The sequence below is a fragment of the Ochotona princeps genome, chromosome 29 (genome assembly GCF_030435755.1).
Source record: "Ochotona princeps isolate mOchPri1 chromosome 29, mOchPri1.hap1, whole genome shotgun sequence".
Lineage (NCBI taxonomy): Eukaryota > Metazoa > Chordata > Mammalia > Lagomorpha > Ochotonidae > Ochotona > Ochotona princeps.
Window position 1 is genome coordinate 9,253,383 of NC_080860.1, and position 23,298 is coordinate 9,276,680.

Genomic DNA, 23,298 nt, shown 5'->3' on the forward strand with positions numbered 1-23,298 from the left:
TATTAAAATGTAAATAGTGCAGAGAGATCTGTTTATTTTTCTTTGCGGTAGTTTCTGGCCAGTCCCATGGTGGGAATATTGGTTGGCACTTATTGCATCAGAATAAATGTTACTCAGCAAGGATGATATTCCAGACCTCAGTGCACAGGTTATGGAAATTTCCTATCATGCATATTTTCCTGCTGCAGTTACAGGACCTGTATGTACTTATATGGGCTTGTGAGAATGGGGGCTACTCTCAAAGCCACAGGGGGACTGAGGCCCTTCGCTAATGTCCTCTAAGTTTCAAGGAAAAGCAATGTCATTGCAATAACCCTGAAGTCTTTATTTTCCTGGTTCTGATAAGATCTCATGGCCTCAGAGTTAACAACACATGCAGATAAGATATTTTTGAAGTACAATTTAACAACTTGGACTTTGCCATACAAAGTCTGTGACACACTATCAAATATGCTTGTGGACTTGGGCATGGCTCATCTTAAGGGAGGGGGTGGAAAAAGACCTAATTCTTAAAATCTGAAGACCTTTAGTCTCTGTGCTCTTAACTGGCCAGCATATGAATGTGCACGCAGGGCTGGGATCTAAGTGACAGAAGCCACAGTTCGGTTGATCAAGGGTTTGTAATATTTGACACCAGGTCCTTGAAGCTCCCACTTGCTAACTGAAAAACTTTTCAATATTTCCCATCATCATGTTGTGCGCAAGAGGAGGTTGGAAAAGGCATCCTAGGGATTTTGCAACACATTCTCTGCATTCCTAGGAATTCTTACCCCCACCCCTTTGTTTTGTGTTTTTTGTTTTTGTTTTTTTTGTTTGTTTGTTTTTTTCTCTTAAACCTCTTGCCTCTGAAGAGCAGATGCTTAAATTCAAGAAGTCAGGCTTTTAAAACCTAGAGAGGCGAGGTGAGACCGGCTTAATCTTCAGTGACTTTTGAAGCCAGCTGAAATGACACTGACTTTCACTGTTTAGAGCCATTGAGTCCCCTAGGAGCTACAAGGCGGGCTAAGCCCTGGTCAAGCACAGTCATACTTCACAGCTATTCCTGAGGAGTAGAAATTGCAGCCAGTTCCTGAGATGGGGACAGGACCCACTTTGAGTGATTTGCTCAGTTTTGTCCCTTCAGTCACACCTGCAGCGGGGTTACTTTAACCAGCTTCTCAATTTTGGAATCCCAGTGCCAGATACTGAAAGGAAGGAAGTTCTTTGAGCCCTAGGACTTGCCCACTGCAGCAGGCTATATAACAGTAAAGAGTGCAAATTCAAGTCAACTTTTCAGGTTTAGCACACATCTATTGCACCCTTGTGAGGTCCCTGACTTTGGACAGAGATTTGGATGCAAGTAAAAAATAAAAATAAGGAAAAAAAAAAACCACCTCAACTACACAAGGATGTGCTAGAAGCATCAGCAGCCCAAACTCATCCATTATTTTCATTTGAAACGTGGTGTCATTGATCTTTGTATCCTCATCAAGTCTTTAGGAAGTAGGAAGGAAAAGAGGTCTTCCCTGTTCCCATTTCTAAGAGCAACTGAGTCCAGATGGACTGACTTGGTCTAAGGAGTTCTTACAAAACATACATTCTGCCTTCACTGACAGCAACAGCAGAGACAAGGAACAGGAAAGGCTGCAGCCTACTCCCAGGCACAACACCTGGGAGGCTTTGCTCTGAAACACATGAGGTTCCAAGAAAAGGCACCTGTCGGGCCCTGCTTCTTGAAAAGATTTGTGTCTCCAGGGAAAACAGAGATCGCTAAGGCATGCTCTGATCACGCCCCGATTAACAGCCCCGGCAGCCACTTGCGACTCAGTGCGCACTATTCCCTCTACCCCGAAGGAAGGCAGAGAAGACACGTAACGTCCATTGAGCACCAACTAGGCACTTGAACAGGCAAACTGCCCTCATCTGTCCTCACCACCTGCCTGGAAGGTGGGTATGAGTTCATCCGTTCCACAGAGAAAGAAGCCGAGGCCTGGGGAGGGGTCAGTGAGACCAGCCCATGGAACACAAAAGAAGCAGGGCCCAGGTTTGAGCTGGTGGTTCCTGACACCACTCTGCAGGGAATCAGTAGGTAGGCTCAGGCCTCACCTCGCCCATGCAGCTCACACTTGCCTGGTTACCTGAGCAGTGATAAAGGACACTTCCTTACCTACACCCAAGGTGCTCAACTTTTATGCTGGGCAAAGCTGGGTTACCAATCTTTCATAGTGGCAAAGGGTACCAGTGCCTAAATGTTTCCCGGGCCAGTCAGTGTTTGTCACAGTAGGTCAGCCTGGTACAGCCAGGAGGCACAGTAGAAGTGGCATCTCTCCTATACACGTGGCTCCTTCCCAATGCTTTTTAACATCTCTGAAAAATCTACAGCGTAGGAAACCAATTTTTGTTTAAAAATGGAAGGAAAGGTGTTTGTGTGTGTCTTGTCCAGTTTGCAGAGAGACCTGAACTTACTAATGCAAGCCCCCAGGCAGGGGAACAAGTCAAGTCCACGGTGAAGCAAGAACTCTTCAGTCTTGCTTCCAGAGAAAATAACGGTGAATGATAATCCTCTTCCTCAGACTGGTCTGTCTTCTTCCTGAACGTCACTTGGCAGCTCACTGACGTCATCTGTGTGTGGGCAGAACAGACCCCATCTCTGAGTGATCTCAACAGAGGGTGATTTACAGTCCTCTGGTGAGCCATGGAATCGGCTTCCAGAGAAAAGGAGGGGCTCCCGGTATAGGTAGGCCCTGTCTTTGGGGTCTCTTCATTCCGTGTCCTCCAGATATGCTGGCCACTCTTCCACCCTTTACACTCTGGCTCATGCCTCGACCTGCAAAGCTCTTCCTCCCTTCTACTTACTCCATCTTGAATGTCCTTGAAGACCAGCGTCCCATCTGCCCTCTGCTATAAAGCTTCTCCTGAACTGAACATCAGGCAGTTCACCAAACCCCCCTCCTTGACGTCCTGTGCAGCTCCATCAAAGGTGCTGGTTGAATCCTGCTTCTGATTCAATTCTCCCCGTACATGTCAATCTGTTCATCTAACTGGGTTGTCTATCACACCAAACAATGTAAAACTATGCCTTTCCCAAGTGAGGCCCTTGGTAAACATTTGTTGATTTGATTTCAGGATTTGTAGTCAACACTGGTTAACTATATCCATTATCCAACTCAGAAGTGTTTCAGGCTTCAAAGGGTTTTTGGAGGGGGAATATTTATATATATATAAAATGAAATATTGTAGGGATGGGACCCAAGTCTAAACATGAATTTCATTTGTTTACTCCCAGAGCCTGAAGGGAATTTTGCACAATATTCTAAGTAATACACAAAACAAAGGTTATGTATATTGAGCCAGGAGACTTGTGGCGTCTTGTTGGTACTCGGAAGGTTTCAGAGCATTTGGGATTTGACTGTCAGACTAGGGATGCTATCCGGTAGCTGATTCTCTGATTTTAGACTAATTGTTAGCTAACTATCTTGCCCAGACTTTGTGAATTTAAATTCCCTGCTGGCAGGCTGGCAAGCAAACAGAAAGAGTGTACCTTGAAGATCCTGGAGTCCGTTTCCCATCCATTCCAAGTTCCCATTCACCAGGGCGGTCACTCTGTGGATGTGGCCACATTTGCGCATTTCTGTTGGGAAGTCGGCTCTCTCACGGGCTGCCTCCTCCTCCTCCTCCTCCTCCTCCTCTTCTACAGCATCCTCCTCCTCCTCCTCCCTTTCCTCCTCTTCCTCATCTGAATCCACCAAAACCATGACGTCACCTGTGTCTTGTCCCCTAATTTCCAAAGGGAGAAACATTCATCAAGGAGATGCCTCGTTTTCCCCGGTGTCAGCCCTCACTAGATTCCCTTCAGCTCCTTTAGGGATGCAGGAACTCTTCATGCCTCTGGCCCAGGAGGTGATGGTTTGGTTGCAACCTCACAAGGAGATGCTGACGCTGACTGCAACGGATGGACACAGCTCGTGCCAGGTGTCTCCTCCTCCGCTCCAGGCGGCCTTATTGTCCTGGGCATCGACTATTTTACTTCCACTCATAGCACTTATGTAACGAGTTCATGGAAAGTGGAGTAAAAAAAGCTACATTGACTTGTAAAATAATTGAAACCCATATATAGTTTTTTCGTAACATGAATTTCCATGTACCTCTTGTTCCCTTTTTTTCTTAAAATGAAATTATTTCCTTCCTTTAAAATTTTTATTTACTTATTTTGAGAGGCAGAGAGACAGAATGCTCCCACTCACTAGTTTATTCCCCCCAAATGCCTGCAATGGCTGGGACTGGAGTGGGCCAAAGCCAGGAGCCAAGAGCCCAACCCAGATTTCCCACATGAATAGCAGAAAGCCAGTTATGTGAGTCATTGTGGCTGCCCCGCAGGGTCTGTATCGTTAGGAATCAAGGTCTCAAACCCAGGGGACTCTGATGTGACAAGTACATATCTCAAATGAGTTCTTCGCTGATAGGCCAAGAACGAGTGCCCCAGGATTTTTATTTTTTTAAGATTTATTTTTATTGGAAAGGTAGATATACAGAGAGAAAGATCGTTTGTCTACTTGTTCACTCGCCAAGTGGCCACAATGGCCAGAGGTGAGCCAATTCAAAGCCAGGAGCCAGGAGTTTTCACTGGGTCTCCCACACAGGTACAGGGTCCTAAGGCTTTGGACCGTCCTCAACTGCTTTCCCAGGCCACAAGCAGAGAGTTGGATGGGAAGTGGAGCAGCCGGGACATGAATGGGCAGCTGTTTGGGATCCTGGTGCATGCAAGGAGAGGACTTTAGCCACTAGGCCATCATGCTGGACCCCTCAGAAACTTTTTAAGATCCCTACTAGGCATGGATTTAAAAACTATTCTGCACCAAAATTAATTCATCTTTTAATTCCATTTTCTTCCATGAACTTTTTGAAGTGCTTAGTTTATAATATGTTCTCACCTACAATGATCTTACTTCTGCCCCATTTATTGAATTTTCTCATTATCTATGACTCAACTAACGTCCTCTCCCTCCCCCTTAAGCCTTGAGCTCTGAGTGCATCTGCAGTCCAGGCCCAGCGCTTAGCATTCTGTTGTCCTGTAGTTTAGTCACTTGGCTTTGCCTGCCCAGCCAGATGGCACATTTCTTAAGGAAGAATAGGAGCCTTGGGCCAGTCCCAGTCCTAGGAGCATCACTTTCACCTTTCACCCTAGGAACCCCAATCTGTGAAACAGATGAGGGGACCACAGCTCAGACAGGGTTAAGAACATCCCCTGAGTACACAGCTTGGGAACTGTGGAGCAGCAATTCAAACCCAAGTCCACTGATCGCAGAGTGTGTTCCCACAATGCCAATGTGCTGCCTCCTATGAGAAACAAGCCTGGGAAGGACAGGCTCCTGGGGAGACGAGGCCTTAAACCCAGAACAGGAAAGGTCACCTCCACCCACGAAAGGTGGTCCCACTGTGACACTATCCCATCCCTGCGAGTGACTAAAGAGGATGTACTTTCCCATAGGACCTCAGAGAAGACTTCTCCACTCCCACCCTGATGCTCCCTTTGGTCACTCAGCCCCTCCTAGGACGCCTTTGGGAGGCACTTCCGGCCACACTGAGACTAGTGATCCAGAGTGTTCTCTTGAGACCATGACTCACACTTCCTTTTCAATCTCTGTAGAAAGTAAATAAAACAAATTCACGAATGACTAGGCCCAATAGAAACATAGTGTCTCCATATCTCAACAGCCTTACCCTGAGATTAGGCACCCGTTAGGCAATGTTGCCCTTCTGGGAGCGTCTGCAGATGTCCCTGTCTGGACCCCCATTTCCCTGTCTGGAAAATGGAGTTGTCACTACCGCCCTGAGAGGGCAGTGAAAAGGATGAAAAAAAGTCCAGGGTCTTGCCTGGCCATTGCTATTATTGTTCTGATGACAGGAAATAAACAGTCATGGTGACAGATCACAGGAAAGGTTTCTGATTTGAATTTGGGGAGCACTCACCTGAAAGTGTTTCCTACTGAAAGGAAAAAGGGAAAAAAAAATTAATATCCAGTGACATCCACTTCTGGCTCACAAAAGTCTTATCAATCAATCTGACATTTATGAGAGATGAACACATGAGGAAGCTGACCCATCCTGAGAGGGACAGGATGTTCAGGCAGGACACTCAGGGGCCGCATCTCTGCACTCCTGGACCCAAGGAAGAAGCCCGTCGAGCGGGACTTGGCTGAGAGCGTAAGAAGTCTCTTTCCCCCACCCACACCTTTTCCAGAAGCCTGGAACAGAAGCACGGGGGCCCGGGGAGGCCTTACCTTTCCAGCAGAACACGGGGCTGTAATACAGCATGAGCCCGGAGATGACGGCCAGTCCCAGCAGGAGGAGGCTCACAATGGTGCCCACGATCCCCCCGACGTTTAGAGGTTCTGTAAAGACAAACCCCATCTTGGACTCTCCCCAGCAACACATAGGCAGCAGCACTTCACCTTCAGTGCCCGCGACCCACGCGTGGCTTCTCTTGGTTTCAGGACCTTACGCAAAGTACATGACCTCGGATACAAAACAAATATCTCCTGATGTCAAAGAGAAAGTCCACGGGACTCCAACAGTGAAGCACTTGATGAGAAAGAACATGGCGAAGTTAAAGTCACTGTGTCTACCAGGCATCTAGATGGTCTACGTGGCCATGGCAGGTGTAAGTGTGAACAGACCGCTACACAGAAGGGAGCTTAAAGTGTTACTCAAGAAACAGTGCTGCTGGGCCCGGTGCAATAGCCTAGTGGCTAAAGTCCTTGCTTTGTGTGCACTGGGATCCCATATGGGCACCGGTTCATATCCTGGCTGCTCCACTTCCCATCCAGCTCCCTGCTTGTGGCCTGGGAAAGCAGCAAAGAGCGGCCCAAAGCCTTGGGACCCTGCACCTGCGTGGGAGACCAGGAAGCAGCTCCTGGCTTCGGGTCGGCTCAGTTCTGGTCACTGCGGCCACTTAGAGAGTGAACCATCAGACGAAAGATATTTCTCTCTGTGAATCTGACTTTCCAATAAAAATAAATAAATCTTTAAAAAGAAAGAAACGGGACCCAGCGTGATATCGTAGTGGTTAAAGTCCTCGCCTTGAACGCGCAGGGATCCTACATGGGCACTAGTTCTAATCCCGGCTGCTCCACTTCCCATCCAGCTCCCTGCTTGTGGCCTGGGAAAGCAGTCAAGACGGCCCAAAGCCTTGGGACCCTGCACCAGCATGGGAGACTGGAAGAGCTCCTGGTTCCTGGCTTTGGATTGGCTCAGCTCCAGCCGTTCCGGCTCACTTGGGGAGTGAACCATCGGACGCAAGATCTTCCTCTCTGTCTCTCCTCTCTGTATATCTGACTTTGCAATAAAGATAAATAAATCTTTAAACAAAAAAAAAGAAAGAAAGAAAGAAAAAAAGAAAAAGAGTGAGTTCTTAAATCTACAGGAAGAAAAGACACTTGCTCCCTGCCTCAACCATTCACAAAAACCAATTCCAGATGGGGTAAACATTTAACTGAAAGGTAAAGCATTCAAACTTTTAAAAGAAAAAATAGGAGAGTATCATTGTCACCTATGGATGAGAATACAATTCTTTTTCTTTTTTTCGAATTTATCTTAGTTTCTTCCTTTCTTCCTCCTTCCTTTCTTTTCCTTTCTTTCCTTCTCTTTCCTTTTTTGTTTTTAAGATTAATTTTTTATTTCAAAAGCAGATAAAGAAAGAGATCTCCCCAAATGGCCTCCACGGCCAGAGCAAAGCAGACCCAAAGCCAAGAGCCAGGAGCTTCCTCTGGGTCTCCCGCATCGGTGCAGGGAACGTGAGTCATCCTCCCAAGCCCTAAGCAGGGAGCTAGACCAGAAGTGGAGCGACCAGGACATGGACCAGCACATACATGGGATTCTGGCGCCACAGGTGGAGGCTCACTGCACTGGCTCTAGGGAGAAATGTCATAACACACAAAAATTGTTCATGGTTCGAGAAAAGTTCCGTAAGATCAGCTACATTAAAAACATCTGTTAGTTGAAGAGTATCTATTATAAAGTAGAAAAGACAAGGAAATGATAAGGGTCGAGGCTCCCGGCTTTGGCCTAGTCTCATCCGAGCCATGTGGGGGTGAAGCAGCTCATGGAAGGTCTCTCACTGTCTCTTCCTCTCCCTCTATAACTCTGTTCTTCAAATAAATACATAAATCTTAACCATAACAATAACAACAACAATGATTTCTAAAGAATAGTAGCTCCATAGGAACAATGTCAAAAGACACAAATATGTATTCCATACAAGAAATACACATATAAAATAATGAAGTAATGGTCAAAACCTTCTTCATCATCAGGGAAATTCAAATGAGAACCACTGTGAAGTTCTAGTTTACACTTCTATTTTATACTTAAAGGCGGACAAAAACTGAAAAGCCTGTTGGTGCAATGGGTGAGAGATGTAACTAACAACGTTGTTTATCATAACAAAAACATCAGAAACTCAAATGTCCATAAGCAGGAAAATGAGTAATTGAGTTGTGGAAAGGTGATGGAAGGGCAAATTATACAGCAGCGAAGAGCTGTGCAGTCCTAGAACAAAAACTGGAGTGAAAACAGCAAGCCACAGAAGACAACACGTGCATGTGTATAGACAGTCAAGGTATGCCTTCTGAACACAACAAGAGAGTCAGGATAGTGGTTCGCATTTGTGGGAGACTTGTAACGAAGGAAAGGAACCCACAAATGGGGCTGCCAATCAAGCCCAGGATGCCAGTGAAGTTTAAATTTCAGATAAATAACGAATGATTTTAGGAAAAGTATGTTTCTCACACTATACGAGACATTCTTATCATAGTGGGAAAAAAAATAACCCACGTAAATGGGTATAGATATTCTGGGCCCAATGTGATAGGGCTAAATCCTCGCCTTGAACACACTGGGATCCCATGTGGGCGCCGGTTCATATCCCGGCTGCTATACTTCCCATCCAGCTCTCTGCTTGTGCTCTGAGAGGATAACAGAGGATGGCTCAAAACCTTGGGACCCATATAGGAGACCCAGAGGAAGCTGCTGGCTCCTGGCTTTGAATCAGCTGAGCTCTGGTCATTGTGGTCCCTTGAAGAGTGAACCAGCAGGTGACAGATCTTTCTCTTTGTCTCTCCATTTCTCCATAAATCTGATAAATAAATGTTTTTAAAAAGAGATCCAAATAGTCTTTATTTCTCTGAAGTTCAAATTAAAGTGGAAATCCTGATTTTTTTTTTTGGTGGGGGAAGGTTGTACTGTTGCTTTCTAAACTTGGTCTGCTACTTAATTTCATCAATGTGTACACTGTTTTATATCTCAAGTGAGATGGTAATTTCCTAGTCACTCATTGTTAATGTGAAATACATATATTCCTTGGTGCGTGCTGCTCTAAAGTGTTTTGGTGCCTATGTGAATACAGAGATCTGACAGTCTGGAAGTCATCTTAGGAAGCTACAGCAAGGACCAGGCATCTGGCACAGGATGAAGATGCTGCTTGGGACGCCTGTGGACCCACAGCAGAGTGTCTGGATTCAAGTCCCAGCTCTGCTCCCAACTCCAGCTTCCTGCGAATGCACACCCTGGGAAGCGAAAGTGTGACAACTCCCACAGCTGCCACCCATGTGGGAGACACGGACAAGGCTCCTAACCTCAAGCTGCCTGGGGCCAGCCTTTGGAGAGTGAAACAGCAGATGGCAGATTTCTGTCCCTGGATTTATTTTTTAAATAAATATAAACTTTAAAAAAAATCATCTCTTCCCAGAAAAAAATAAATATCACATTAAAAGAGAAAACTGCAGGCCTGGTGCGATAGCCTAGTGGTTAAAGTCCTCGCCTTGAACACGTCGGAATCCCATGTGGGCCCCGCTTCCCATCCAGCTCCCTGCTTGTGGCCTGGGAAAGCAGCAGAGGACGGCCCAAAGTCTTGGGACCCTGCACCCGCATGGGAGACCCAGAAGTTAAATTACTGTTAGGCTCTGGGCTCCTGGCTTTGGATCGGCTCAGCTCCGGCTGTTGCAGCTACTTGGGGAGTGAGTCAATGGATGCATCTGTCTCTCCTTTTCTTTTGTTTTTTAAGATTTATTTTTATTTTCATTGTAAAGTCAGATATATCCAGGAGGAGGAGAGACAGCGAGGAAGATCTTCTGTCCAATGATTCACTCTCCAGATGACCGCAACGGCTGGTACTGTGCCAATCCGAAGCCAGGAGCCAGATCCTCTTCCGGGTCTCCCATTCGAGTGCAGGGTCCCAAGACTTTGGGTTATCCTCTGCTGCTTTCCCAGGCCACAAACAGAGAGCTGGATGGGAAGTGGAGCCGCTGGGATTAGAACTGATGCCAATATGGGATCCTGGCTCATTCAAGGCGAGGACTTTAGCTGCTAGGCCACAGTGCCGGGCCCTGTCTCTCCTCTTCTCTGTATATCTGTCTTTCCAATAAAAATAAATAAATCTTAAAAAAAAAAAAAAAAGCTATGACAAGTATACATGCCATTTCCTGGGTGTCAGTGACCCACAGTCAGGTGGACAGGCACCAGGCTGTCCCCATGTTGGTGCCAGCTGCCCTGAAGCCCTCACCCATCCTCCGGTGGTCCCACGTCCATTACTCACCTTTCACGCTGAGCCAGATGTCCACCTCCCTCACCCCCACGGGGTTCTCTGCCCGGCAGACATAGTAGCCCTCATCCAGGTCCGGGGAACAGTTGTGGATGGTAAGGGTAGAGCTCTGGCCGTTCTGGGTGATGACATAGTGGCTGCTGGGTTGAATGGGCACCTTGGGCTGGGTGAGGTTCCTCAGCCACAGGATCTCAGCAGGGGGGTACGCTCCCGACACTTGGCACGTGAGGGTCACATTGCCCCCTACAAAGCAAGTCTTCATAGGATCAGAGAGAAGGGAGGGGCTCCCTGCAGATCAGAAGGGGGTAAACAAAACAGACAGTTGGAGGGGAATATTTGGCCCAGGGGTGAAGACACACACTCAGAGGGGAGTATCTGGGTTTGATATGTGCCTCTGGCTCATGACTCCCGCCCGTCCATTCAGATCCTGGCAGGCTCTGAGCTCCTGCCAGCCATGCGGGAACCTGGATGGAGTTTCAGGTTCCCGGCTTTGACTCTGCCTATTCTCAAAGAACACACAGTGGATGGGCTCGCGCCATGAGAGTCTCTCTCTTTGTATGTTTCTGGGTCTCAAATAAGAAAAAAAAAATCTTTAAAAAGATAAATGTTGAAGGAGATTCAAGCCATGGCCTGTGATCTTTAAGGAAACTTGCTCCCTCAGGAAACATCTCCTGGAATTTCTGCACCCACCACATCTGTTCTCCCAGAATAATAAAAGCCAGTATTTATAAAACAGTGACTGTGGGCTAGGCAGTCACACATAGTCACCAGATTTGTTCTCACAACCTTCGTACTATCCCCATTTGCAGATAAGAAAACTGAGGCGCAGGCAAAGTTAGGGAGCTGACTCAGAGTCACACAACCAAATTAGTGACACATGCAGGATGTGGAATGACTGGTGACCCTAGTTTGCCCAGAACCAAGGAGTTCCTGGAATATAGGATTTTCAGAAGTAGAATCAGGGAAGTTCTGGGCAAAGTACAATCAGGGAGAAGATCAACATCCAAGCAGTCAGATTTTTTTGAGTTTTTTTTTTTTAAGATCGATTTATTTATTTAAAACCCAAGTTACAGAGAGAGGATGGGACAGAGGGAGAAGTCTTCCATCTGCTGGTTCACTCCCCAAATACCCAAAACAGTCAGGGTTGGGCCAGGCAAACGCAGGAGCCGGAAGTTCCGTTCAGGTCTCCCTCGTTGGTGGCAGCGAACCAGGCACCTACGCCGTCATCTGCTGCTTTTCCCAGGTACATCAGCAGGGAACTAGCTTGGGGGCAGAGGACCAGGACTCAGAGCTGGGCTCATCTGGGATCCCAGGGTCACAGAAGGCAGTTTCACCTCTTACTGATCACAGGCAGGTTTTTGCAGTCCACACTCTACAGTCCTCTTACTGCAATGCTGATGCGTGTGCACGTTACACTGTCACATACAGTTACACTGGCCACAGATAAAATGGCTACACGAGGCGGAAAAGGTGCTAATGAGGGGACGTGTATATATTTACTGGTGTAAACAATTGCTATATACTTAGCAGCACAAAACAATAAGTTTACTTTTGTGTGTGTGTGTGTGTGTGGTTCTGAAAATCAGAAGTCTGAAATGATCTTACAGGGAAAAATTAAGGTCTAAGTAGGAGTGGTGGTGAGTACCAAACAACTACCACAACAGGATCTGTGTGACTCTGTGCAAGGTGGTAGAGGGAGTTCATGGGTTGCTAAGCAGTGCCAGCCAGGTGCTCTATAGGACCTGCACCTATAGGTGCATCACCTCCATCTCTGCTTGCTCATGGCCTTCTCTGTGGGTCCATGTCCAAGTTTCTCTCTCCACACGGACATCAGTCACTGGATTAAGAGCCAGCCGATCCAATCTGACCTTATCTAAGTAGATTATATCTTCAAAGATGATTTCCACATCAGTCACACGAGCAGCTCTGGCATACCATACTAGAGTGCTGGTTTGAGTCCTGGCTAGTGTATATCTGATCCAGTTCTCTGCTTGTGTGTCTGGGAAGACGGCCGAAGACGGCCCAAATGTGTGAACCCCTGCCACCCGTATAAAAGATCAGCATGGAGTTCCTGGCTCCTGGTTTGAGCCTGGCCCAGCCCCCAAGCCCTAACCCACACAGCTATTTGGGGAGTAAACCAGCAGAGACATTACATTCTCTGTCTTTCCCTCTCTGTGTCACTCTGTCTTTCCAATAAACAAAAAATAAATCTTAAAAAAAAAAAGAGGGAAAAATATATGAGATAACTCATGTACAAGCAGCATCTGTCTTATTGCTCCATCCTCAGCACCTGGAAACCACACCTTACACACAGCAGGTGTTCAATGAGCATTTGTCAAGTCAAAGATGGCTCAGCCCGGGGCCCAGGGAGCTTGGCTCACCAACCAACCCTCTTTGAGGTTTGAAAAACGAGGGAACTGCCAAGCCAAACAAAGGAAGAAAGGTAAGGAATTCCGTTCTTTCTGACACATTGAGATTTGTTTCCCAGGCCTATTTCTAAACCAAACTAATACAAGAAAGGCAGGTAGATGAAGCCCAGCCCCAGGACAAAGCAAGTGGACTCACGGATCTGTACCACGCAGCTGGCTCCAGACTCCGGCCCCACTATGTGGCTCCCAACACACTTGAACTTCTTGCCGTCCGACAGCTGAGACTGGTTCAGCATCTCCACCCCCAGCTTTGATTTCCCCACGATGAGTGCTCCTGGCTCCTCTGTCCACAGGTAGCCAGGGCCTGGGTATCCACCATCCCAGCGACAGGTGAGCTGCAGCATGGACAATCCCGACGGCGCCTCTGCCCAGCACTGAGGAGCCGATGGAGGAGGATCTGCAAATCACCAGTGGAGAACGCAAGCTCAGACGCACGCCGCAAGGTCGGAGCCACACCGGCTATGAAGGACCACAGAGTTGGGGGTTAGGGAGGTCTCAAAGCCACCTGCTCCATCTTCGTGTCCCCCCTTGAAGCAGCACCTGCAGGTAGGCCTGTCTGACAGTGGTCTGGTTTCCCCTACTGGGCCCTGGGCCTCAACAGTCTTTGTGTTTCCCATTAGCCATGTGTGTATAGTAAAATGAACTCAATGACATGAAAGCATAAATGCAGTTTCCCCATCACACAACACTACTTAGAAATGCACAGAAACCACAGGTGAGCAGGCCTGGCATCCCAGACCACACAGTGGACCACTCCCACCATCTCAGAGTTCTACTGCATGGTGCTGGCCCCTAGATTCTAAAACAGGTCCTCTTGGGTCGGAGGCATATAGAGGACTGAGAATTGCAGGTGAAGGCACACTAACTCATTTCCTTCCAAACACAGACAGTATTCATGTATCTTACGTAATGCACCTAAGTAGAAGTCCATTTGTGAGATCGGGGAGCATGGGGCAGGCAGGTGTTTGGTGTAGGTTGGGACCCCCACACCCCAGATTGGAGTGCCCAGCTTTGAATTCTGGCTCTACTCCTAACTCTAGCTTCCTACTAATGTGCACTCCAGGAGGCAAGCAGCGATGGATGGATGACAACTAGAAGAAAAATACCAACGTAACCGTTAGGTGATTATCTTCTTCCATATGCTCATCAGTATGACCCACAGCAAGCACATATAATTTTATCTCCAATAAATGTCACTCATGATAGAGAACCTAGAGTCTCTAAACAACAGAAGAAATAAATAACCTGTTATTATCCTGCCCGCTAATTGGCTGATGTGATGCCTCTGTTCATCTGCATGGGTGAGGACACCCCGCCTGGCTCCCGTGGTTTTCATCTCAGGTATGTGTGCACCGGGAATGTCTGGTACATTCTACCCCACCCTCAAGGCATAGACTCATCGCCTGCTGGTTCCCAGTAGTGCTATAGGACCCAGATGCCACCTTGCTTCATGAAATACTGAGGCAGCCCGGATGACGAGGTAGGTGAGCTGTGGTGTCTCCCTACAGCAGCCTGATGCTCAGGCCACACGAAGGCATGGAGGATAGATCTAGGCTGCAGCGGTTCCGTGTAGGTGACCCTGAACACATGATGCTAAGTGAGAGCGCCAGACTCAAAAGTTGAGCTATTCTGTGACCCACTACCAGGGAATATTCAGAGCAGTTGTAAGTTCATTGCGGCACATTCAGACTGGTGGTGTCGGGGTTCAGGGAAGAGGGGATGGGAGTGAGCATGGAATGAGCTATGGGGTTTCCATCCAGAGAGAGGAAAACATTTTAAAACTAGGTAGAAGTGATGGCCGCACACATTGGGCATGTACTAACTGCCACCGAAGTGTAACAGTAAATATTAATATGGGGATAAACCTTGGAGTGCAGCAGGGCAAGAGGCCTGTGATGCCTGCACCCCCATTACAGGGTCTGGTTCTAGAACCTTTGATTCTAATCCAGCTTCCTGCTGATACAGCCTAGGGAGCAGAAGAAATGGCTCACCTACATGGAGCTCTGTCACCCACGTGGGAGCCCTGGAGGGAGTGCTGGGGCCTTGGCTTAAGGCCTAGCCCATCCTTGCCTGTTGTAGATATTGACAAGGTCTGTGTGTGTGTGTGTCTCTCTCTCTCTGTTGCTCTGCCTTTTGAATCAATGAAAATAAATGAACGTTGAAACAAACTAAATGTTCATGTCCTTTCACCTCAATTTTTAAAAAAAGACACTATGAGACGGCACTCATTTCCCTAGGGCTCACAGGGACCTTTACTGAACCCCTGGCTGGCAGAAGTTTCCTGCCAGGGGGCAAGCTGTAGCCCTTTGAAGTGGACATGTGTACTTCTTATACTTTTTTTTTTTTTAATATTTATTTATTTGAAAGTCAGAGTCACACAGAGAAAAAGAGAAAAGGGATCATTCCACCTGTTGATTCACAGATGGCTATAACAGCAGCTGTCGAGTCAGATTAAAGTCAGCAATCAGGTACTTCCTCCAGGTACCTAAACACACCGTCCTTTGCAGCTTTCCTAGGCCATTAACAGAGAGCTAGACTAGAAGTGGAGCAGCCAGGACATGAACTGGTGCCCATACAATACACTGGCATCCCATGGGGGATACCTTTTACCTGCTACACTGCAATCTCAACCCCACACATGTGCTGAGAGAGCCCCCAGAAGCACCTTAGAACAACCCATGCAGCAGACATGCTTTTAAAAACAGAAGTAACAGATGAAGGGGAACAAGAGAGGGAGGGGAGCGCTTCTTACGCACAGTAGACCAGGAGCTCGGTGGTCACCTTTCGATGTCTCCCACTGCGCATGTTCTCAGCCAAGCAGGTATAGTTGCCTTGGAGTTTTGGCGACATGAGGAAGAGCGTGAAGCTGGTGACTGTCAGGTTGTTCCCAAATGGCTCGTCGCTGGAATCTGGGGTCTTGAACCACCACTCAACCATGGGCGGAGGCCAGGCGCTGCTGGTGCAGGTGAAGTCTGCATGGGAGCCCTTGGCTGCATAGAGGGTGCCATTGGGGAGGGTCCCGGTGGTAGAGATGTTGACCTCAATCTGATAGGGGCCGCCTGGGAATGACAGAGGGGACAGGAGCAGAATTGAACCTCTTAAGAAAACCATCAAGAAGCAGCCAAGGACAAGGACAGTATCGATCAAGTACGGACCATGTGACAGACACTGTCCCAAGTGCCCAAATACACTCTTCTGTTCATTCTGGGCAGTTGCATGAGACTGGCTAGGGGATAAACACATCCTTGGAAAGAGTATTAAATTACTACTTTTCAGAAGCATTGCAAAGGGGAAAGGACAGCTAGCATTGCACAGGAACACACAGGCTCCATTCCCACTAGAAAGTGCTGTTTGCAGGGCTGATGTTTGAGATTGTGAATTTGGAAAGGATCTCCAACATGCCCAGAACACATGGGAAATTCACCACCACACCTCCAACGGTCTGCACAAACCACGTGGCATACACTTGGACTAGTCAGCTATACCAAGTTACCTGAGGTTGGCTCTTTATCAAGAAAAGAGGCCTACTTTGGCTCATGGTTCTACAGGTGCAGGGTCCAGGAGCCTCAGGTGGAGATCGATTTCTTACTGGCAGTCTCACCTTGACACATGATATCACATGGCCCGAGACAGGCAACACGTGTTTATGTGTGGGTATCCTGGTCTCACTCCTTTCTTTTCGTCTTGTATTTTATTTCTCTCTTTTTTTTCTTCCTCGATCTATTTCTTTGAAAGGCAGTTACAGAGAAAAGGAAAAGACAGTAAAACAGAGATCTGTCCACTGATTCACTCTCCAAAAGGCTGCAAGACCCAGGACTGAGACAGACTGAGACTGGAACTCCATCCAAGTCCCCAACGTGGGCATCAGGAACTCAAACACGTGGGCCATCTTCCATTGCTTTCCCAGGCCATTAGCAGGAAGCTGAACTGGAAGTGCAACAACCAGGACTCAAATCAGTGTCCATATGGGATGCTGGCCCCAAAGGGGGAGGCTTAATTTGCCACACCAATGTGATGCCTCCCCTTCTTATGAAGAGCGAGGTTCCAGTCATGGGGGCTTCACTCCAGCAATGCTATCTAATGTCTTAGTCCATCTTCAAAGACCCCTACCTCCAAGCACCATCATTAGATCAAGTTCCCACTTCTCTGAATTCCTAACAGTAAGAATCACATTTCAACAAATGAATCCTTGATGGACACCCAAACTGCATCCAAACCAGTCACAAAGCCACACTGTCTGGGGGGGTTGGCAGGGAGCCAGCTGTCAGACCTTAGCTCTGTCCCTAGCTGTCAATCGTTAGTTCCTCTCCCTAACTACCCACCCTCCAGCAGAACCACAGCAAGGCTCAACACTTGCTTTCTTACACATCGGTGGGTGCCAGCAGCAGTGTCTGTGTGATCAGCCCTTAATAAAGACCTTGGGCGTGGGGTCTTCCTGAGTCTCCCCAGGAGACACCTGATGTGTATGTCCACAGCTCCTTGCAAGCTTCAAGTGCATCCCTGGTAAGTCTATGATGCCAAGACTTGGGCAAGCTCGTGCCTGGCTTCCCCCAGACCCTGCCCTTCCCCGCTGCTGCCTCCGCTGCTTCTGCTTTGCATCCTTTTGCGGTAATGAAAAATGTCACATGCTGTTCTTGTGCATCCAAAATATATAAATAAATATTAAAAAAAAAAAAAGATTCTAGTTTAGAAGCCTAGGGCTTAGACACGCAGCATTGAGGTGACCCATCAATGCACCTTCAGCCTCAGGCTAAGGTCCACAGAGAGCAAGCCCTTTCTCTCTGATTGCAATGGATTCTACTAACAACAACAAAAAGTCTTCTAACTGATATGGGGCAGATCAAAGGAGCCGACATCTTTCTGAAGTTTTCCTGGCTGTTGCAGTCATCTGGAGTGAACCAGTGGATGGAGGATATCTCTCTCTCTCTCTCTCTCTCTCTCTCTCTCCCCCTCTCCATAACTCTTTGAATATAAATAAATCAATCTTCAATGATAATCACCATCCAGGAAGTCAGTGTTTACCTAAAGGAATAAACTCATGGCTGAACAAGTCAGGACAGAATCGGGCTGAGGGGCTGTGGAAGGAAGAGGCTTCCCCCACATGCTGCCCCTAAGCACACAGCACCAACTTCACCCACGTCCACTTCCAGCCACGGCACAACTCTGGGGACTGGAGCTTTCTGTGAGCTCTATTCTTTTATTTATTTATTTAAGATCTATTTATTTTTATTGCAAAGTCAGATATACAAAGAGGAGGAGAGAGAGAAAGGAAGATCTTCCATCCAATGATTCACTCCCCAAGTGGCTGCAACAGCTGGTGCTGCGCTAATCCGATGTCAGGAGCCAGGAACTTCCTTCAGGTCTCCCACGTGGGTGCAGGGTCCAAAGGCTCTGGGCCATCCTCGACTGCTTTCTCAGGCCACAAGCAGGGAGCTGGATGGGAAGTGAGGCTGCCGGGGTTAGAACCAGTGCCCATATGGGATCCCGGTGTGTGAAAGGTGAGGACTTTAGCCACTAGGCCACCATGGCAGGCCCTGTGGGCTCTATTCTTAGCAGCGTGCTGGCCTCCCAGCAATGCCGGGAACTGCCAGGACTACATCACTTCCCATGGACAGCCTGGAAGAAGAGCTACAACTGTGACCCGGGAGCTGCTCCTGTGTCCCATTCCCTGACGCCAGCTCGCCGGTTAGGCATGTGGACTGGCGGGTCTGTGGGTGTGCCTGCAGCTGGCATGCTTCCAACTAAACACACCACACCTCCCAGGTGCTGGTGGCCAACACCCAGACTGGCAACACCTAGGCATATGCAAAAGGTCAGGCAATTTCTGGGTCTTCCAGAAGTGGTCTGGGGGACCCTGTGGCCTAGCATGGACAGTGAAGACCTCAAAACTAGGTGGAACGATCTTTTTTTTTTTTTTCAGAATCAGAGAGAGAAAGAGAGAAATTTCCCATCCACTGGATTGTTCCCCCAAAGACCTGCAACAGCTGGGGTAAGGTGAAGCCAAAACTGGCAGCGCCACTCGAGGCATCACCGGCTGCTTCTGGAATCCACGCTGGTACCAAGCTAGGATCAGGACTGGGCCTCGAACATGAATCTAGGGTCTTTGATGCAGGGCACAGACCTCTTCACAGATGTCCTAAAGGTTGTAGCAGATGCCTAGCAGCCCATGGAAGGGCTTTTGATGGGCGCAGTTCTCAGCAGGAAGTGGGATCGGTTACAGTGAAGGATTTCAAATGAACACATGAACTGGGAGAACCGAAAGGGCCTGCTGAGCTGTTCAGTGTCACGGACACAGCATGATGTGACCCCAACCCGGGGTCACAGGAGATTGCTTAAGCAGAGCTGACACCCCCTCTTCTTGCTCGTGGGAGTTCTTTCAGACCTCCTGTACTACAAAGGAGGTGCAGAGAGCACCCCTCAGCCGAGGGGCCTGGGACAGCGGCGGAGGACTCACTTGTGCGGCATCGCTCCGGGGAACATCCAGTACCATTAGTACCACTCCGTGCTCTGAGAGCCGTTTCTGGATTCTGGGATTAGGGGTGCTCAGCCTACCCCAGGTTCTTTCCCTCCTAGCTCTCTCACGTCCCCTGACACTCCCGAGCAGAAGCCACCAGCTCTTTGGGTTTCCAAGGTGATGGCAGCAGTCAGGCAGACCGACGGACGGACAAGTGGGTGGAGAAACAAAACTGAAAAGGCCAATAAACGGTGACAAGGGCCTGGCAGCTGACAAACCTGCACTCAGTGTCGGGTCTTGACTGGTCTTGCCTCCTCAGCCTGGCGATTACAAGAAAGTGGGAATTCTGACTGGGTCAGCCCTGGGTGTAAATCCCGCTGCCATCAGTAGATGGGCAATCTTGGGCAAAGGTCCACGTCCTTCACTCTCACCGCCCTCTGCTTTCCCAGAATGAAAAGAATCCTGGTGAGTTAAAGTCCCAGCTGACCTGAAGGCTCCTGGGAGATACCACATGCTCAGCAGTGAGCCTGCTCTGTCTTTCAGGTAATACTATCTCCTGCTCCGAGGTTCTAGAACAGTGGTCAGCAGATGGCGGTCCCGGAAGCTAAGGGCGGGTCACGTGACGCGCATGCACAGCCAGTCTCAGGAGCTGGCACTGCAGCTGAATCCCGACTGAGCCGAAGAACTGCATGCTTCTCATTCACTGACTTGCACTTCAGAAAGAACCCGCTCAACTGTGACATTTTGGAGCGTCTCCACGACACAAAGATGGAAATTCGTGTTGTCTCTTTTTGCTCTTCAACAGAGCTCGGAAGAAACTCACTGTAGGTGGAAAACACCCGAAACGGAGAAAGCATTGTACACACGGAACCCAGGGAACGTCATGGCTGAGTGGCATGGCCCACCATGGGGCTGTTTGCTCCCTGCATACCACCGACCAGCACCACGGAGGACTGGGCTGGACAGCTGCAGCCCAGGACAAGACCCAATTCCACAATTCCAAGGCCACTTTCTACTGCATAGGTGTCCCATTCACAGCAGAGGATCAGCATGACAGCCACGTGGGCTTACAGGTGCACAAGCTGGAAAATCTTCCTTTCTGTCTGTTCTCTCTGTAAATCTGCCTTTCTAATAAAAGTAAGTAAATCTTTCGACAAATATTTTGTATCCAAATAAACTAATCTTGTTAAAAAGGACTTGAAAGGCAGAGTGACTACAAGAGATACACAGATCTATCACCCACTGACTGGTTCGCTCCCAAAATACCACAAAAGCCAGGGCTCAGCCAGGCTGAAGCCGGGAGCCTAGAACTCCACCCAGGTCTCCCAGGAGGGTGATAGGGGACCATGTACTTGGGCTGTCTTCTGTTGTGTCCCAAGTGCACTCACAGCCAGCACTCCGATCAACATTCTGATAATGGGATGCCGGTATTGCAAACAGGGTTGTATTCGACTGTGCCACAACACTGGTTCCCAAATAAACTTATCTACAATTCTGTGTTCCACAAACATTCTGAAGTCCCCTAGAATTTCCAAAGACATCTCCACAGTGTTAATGCCATCACAGTAACTCACACACAGAATTTCCTCTCTGGGAAAACAAAGCCCTGTTTGAATGAACTACACTTTTAAAGTTGGCTTCCATTGACTGCTTTACCTCCCTAGAGGGCAATAATGAGATGATTCTGTCCTCCCATGAACTTAGCTAATGATTAATGGATCAGTATCAGAACTGGTACCATGGCATATTAAGTTAAGCTTCTACCTATGGTGCTGGTGTTTGGGACCCAGCTGCTCCACTTCCAACCCAACTCCCCGCTGTCGGTCTAGGAAAGCAGCAGAGGACAGTCCACACGCTTGGGCCTCTGCACGCATGTGGGAGACCTGAAAGAAGCTTTTGGGTCCTGGTTCTGGCCTGGTCCAGTCTTGGCCATTGCAACCACTTAAGGAGTGAACCAGCAGATGGAAGATCTCTTTCTTCCCTCTCTCTGTAACTCTGCCTTTCAAAGAAAATAAACGCTTTTAAAAATAAATACATAAAATGCATCGATGTCACAAATCTCAGTACCACAAGTTGTACTTGCATCTTCCTCATCTGGGACCAGAGAAGACACTGATTGATGAGACTACGACTGGGCGGGGGTGACTAATGACTGCTGGGCAGTTACAGGGAGGGAGTCAGCCAGCACAGGGCCAGAGCTGGGCGGAGATGGCTGGCATTTTCTGATACACCCACATTCCTCTCAAGAATTCTGCTGTTGCAGAAGCCCCGTGCTTGCAGATTCCATCACGGAAACAAGGAGACACATCCGGAGACCTCTCTTTCCTTCCCCCAGCCTGAGTCGCTGCATCCTGCTGGTCTACCTCCAGCACGTGTTCTGAACCTGTGGACTTCCACCAAGGGCACTGCCGCCTCTCGGCTTCCGGTCACCAACATCCTGTACTGGTCTCCCTGTTTTCAGAGCTCTTCTGAAGGCCACACACACACACACACACACACACACGAATATTCCACATGTGTGTCAAGTGATGCCACACCCTTCCAGAAGCTCCTGGAATTTCGTCTGCATTCATAAGAAAAGTATGTTACTTCTGTAACTACTCTGTCTCGTTATTTCCTTGGCTAGCCTCTATGAATGCAATGGCTTCGAGCATAAGAAAGGCATCCTCCCCAGGCTGGGTTTGTGATACTGCAGGTGGAGCTGACGCTTGCGTGGTCAGCATCCCATGTCCCACACCGGTTCAAATCCCAGATGCTCCATCCCCAATACAGCTCCCTGCTAATGAACCTGGGAAGGTGGCAGCAGACTGCTGGATTGAGCCCCTGCACCCACTGGAGAGACCCAGATGGAGTCCTGGCTCCTAGCTTCAGACAAACCCTGGCTGTTTTTGCCACCCAGAGAGCGAAAAAAATCGGGGATGGGAGACCTCTGTCTCTCTGTCTCTCCCTCTCTCTGTCACTCTGCCTTTCAAATATGGCTCCAGACTCTGAGGTGGGAAGTCAAGGGGCCAGCAGGGTATGTTCCCATCAGAAGGTGCTGGGTGGGTACAGTAGTCAGCTTTGTGTCACAGTCTTGGAATGCCTGAGGCAACTGCATAAAGAGAACAGATCCAGGAGCTCTCAGTTTGGGAGGTTCTAGATCAAGATCAGCCAGCCCCACCGGCTTGGCCTACGTGCAGGCAGCAGACGGCAGTGGCAGAGCAAGTGCAAGGGGAGGACTGTGCGGCAAGCCGGCAAGGAGAGAAGCCGGGCCCAGCTCAACCTTTCACAGCCACTGCTTTTGCAAGGATGACCCTCCCAGGGCATACGTTGGCGAGCTAAGGACGTGCTGCTGGGCCTACCCTCTAAGCACCATCACTGGATGAAGTGTCCACCCTCTTAGCACCATCAACTCTGGGGACCAAGCCTTTGACACATGGGCCTTTCGCAAGAAGCTCCCTTACTTATTTCTCCCCCAGGGTGGTGACCACAGCTCGCTGCCAGATTGGGTTGGCAGCCTCACCCCTGTGTCTGACCCTGTCAATGTTTGAGGCTTTCTTTCTGTCTTCACATGGCTTTTTCTTCTTCTTACAAGGACTCTGTGGAATTAGATTTACTTGGTCTTAATCTGATTTGATATGTCAAGAGCCTATTTGTAATTAAGGTCACATTTGTAGGGATCAGAGATTAGGACACTTTTTTTTTTGGGCGGGGGGATAGGGAGGACAGAATTCAACTCCTAACATGCCCGCCCTACCCAGGTCCACCGGACCTGCCCTGGCCTCTGCTGTTTCCCAGGTCCAGCCTTCAGGGCACTGGGCTCCAGCCACGCTGGCCTCCCGCCCAGCCCCGCCTGCGGC

General features: G+C 48.6%; 1 protein-coding gene across 2 annotated transcripts in view; it reads right to left on the minus strand.

Moving 5' to 3' along the window:
- Window positions 1–816: 816 nt before the first annotated feature.
- The window catches only part of VSIG10 (V-set and immunoglobulin domain containing 10), a 29,308-nt gene continuing 6,826 nt past the window's right edge, over window positions 817–23,298 (minus strand). Inside the window, exons 3-9 of one of the 2 annotated variants that reach the window (XM_004597798.2) lie at window positions 15,762–16,064; window positions 13,142–13,402; window positions 10,571–10,864; window positions 6,261–6,371; window positions 5,950–5,965; window positions 3,521–3,756; window positions 817–2,601 (exon numbers count right to left, since the gene is read on the minus strand). In XM_004597798.2, the coding sequence (XP_004597855.2) occupies window positions 2,549–2,601; window positions 3,521–3,756; window positions 5,950–5,965; window positions 6,261–6,371; window positions 10,571–10,864; window positions 13,142–13,402; window positions 15,762–16,064 (1,274 nt within the window). In that variant the 3' untranslated portion in view covers window positions 817–2,548. Of the gene's footprint in view, window positions 2,602–3,520; window positions 3,757–5,949; window positions 5,966–6,260; window positions 6,372–10,570; window positions 10,865–13,141; window positions 13,403–15,761; window positions 16,065–23,298 lie in introns of those variants that run through there. The other variant, XM_058656694.1, reaches the window with a different exon arrangement.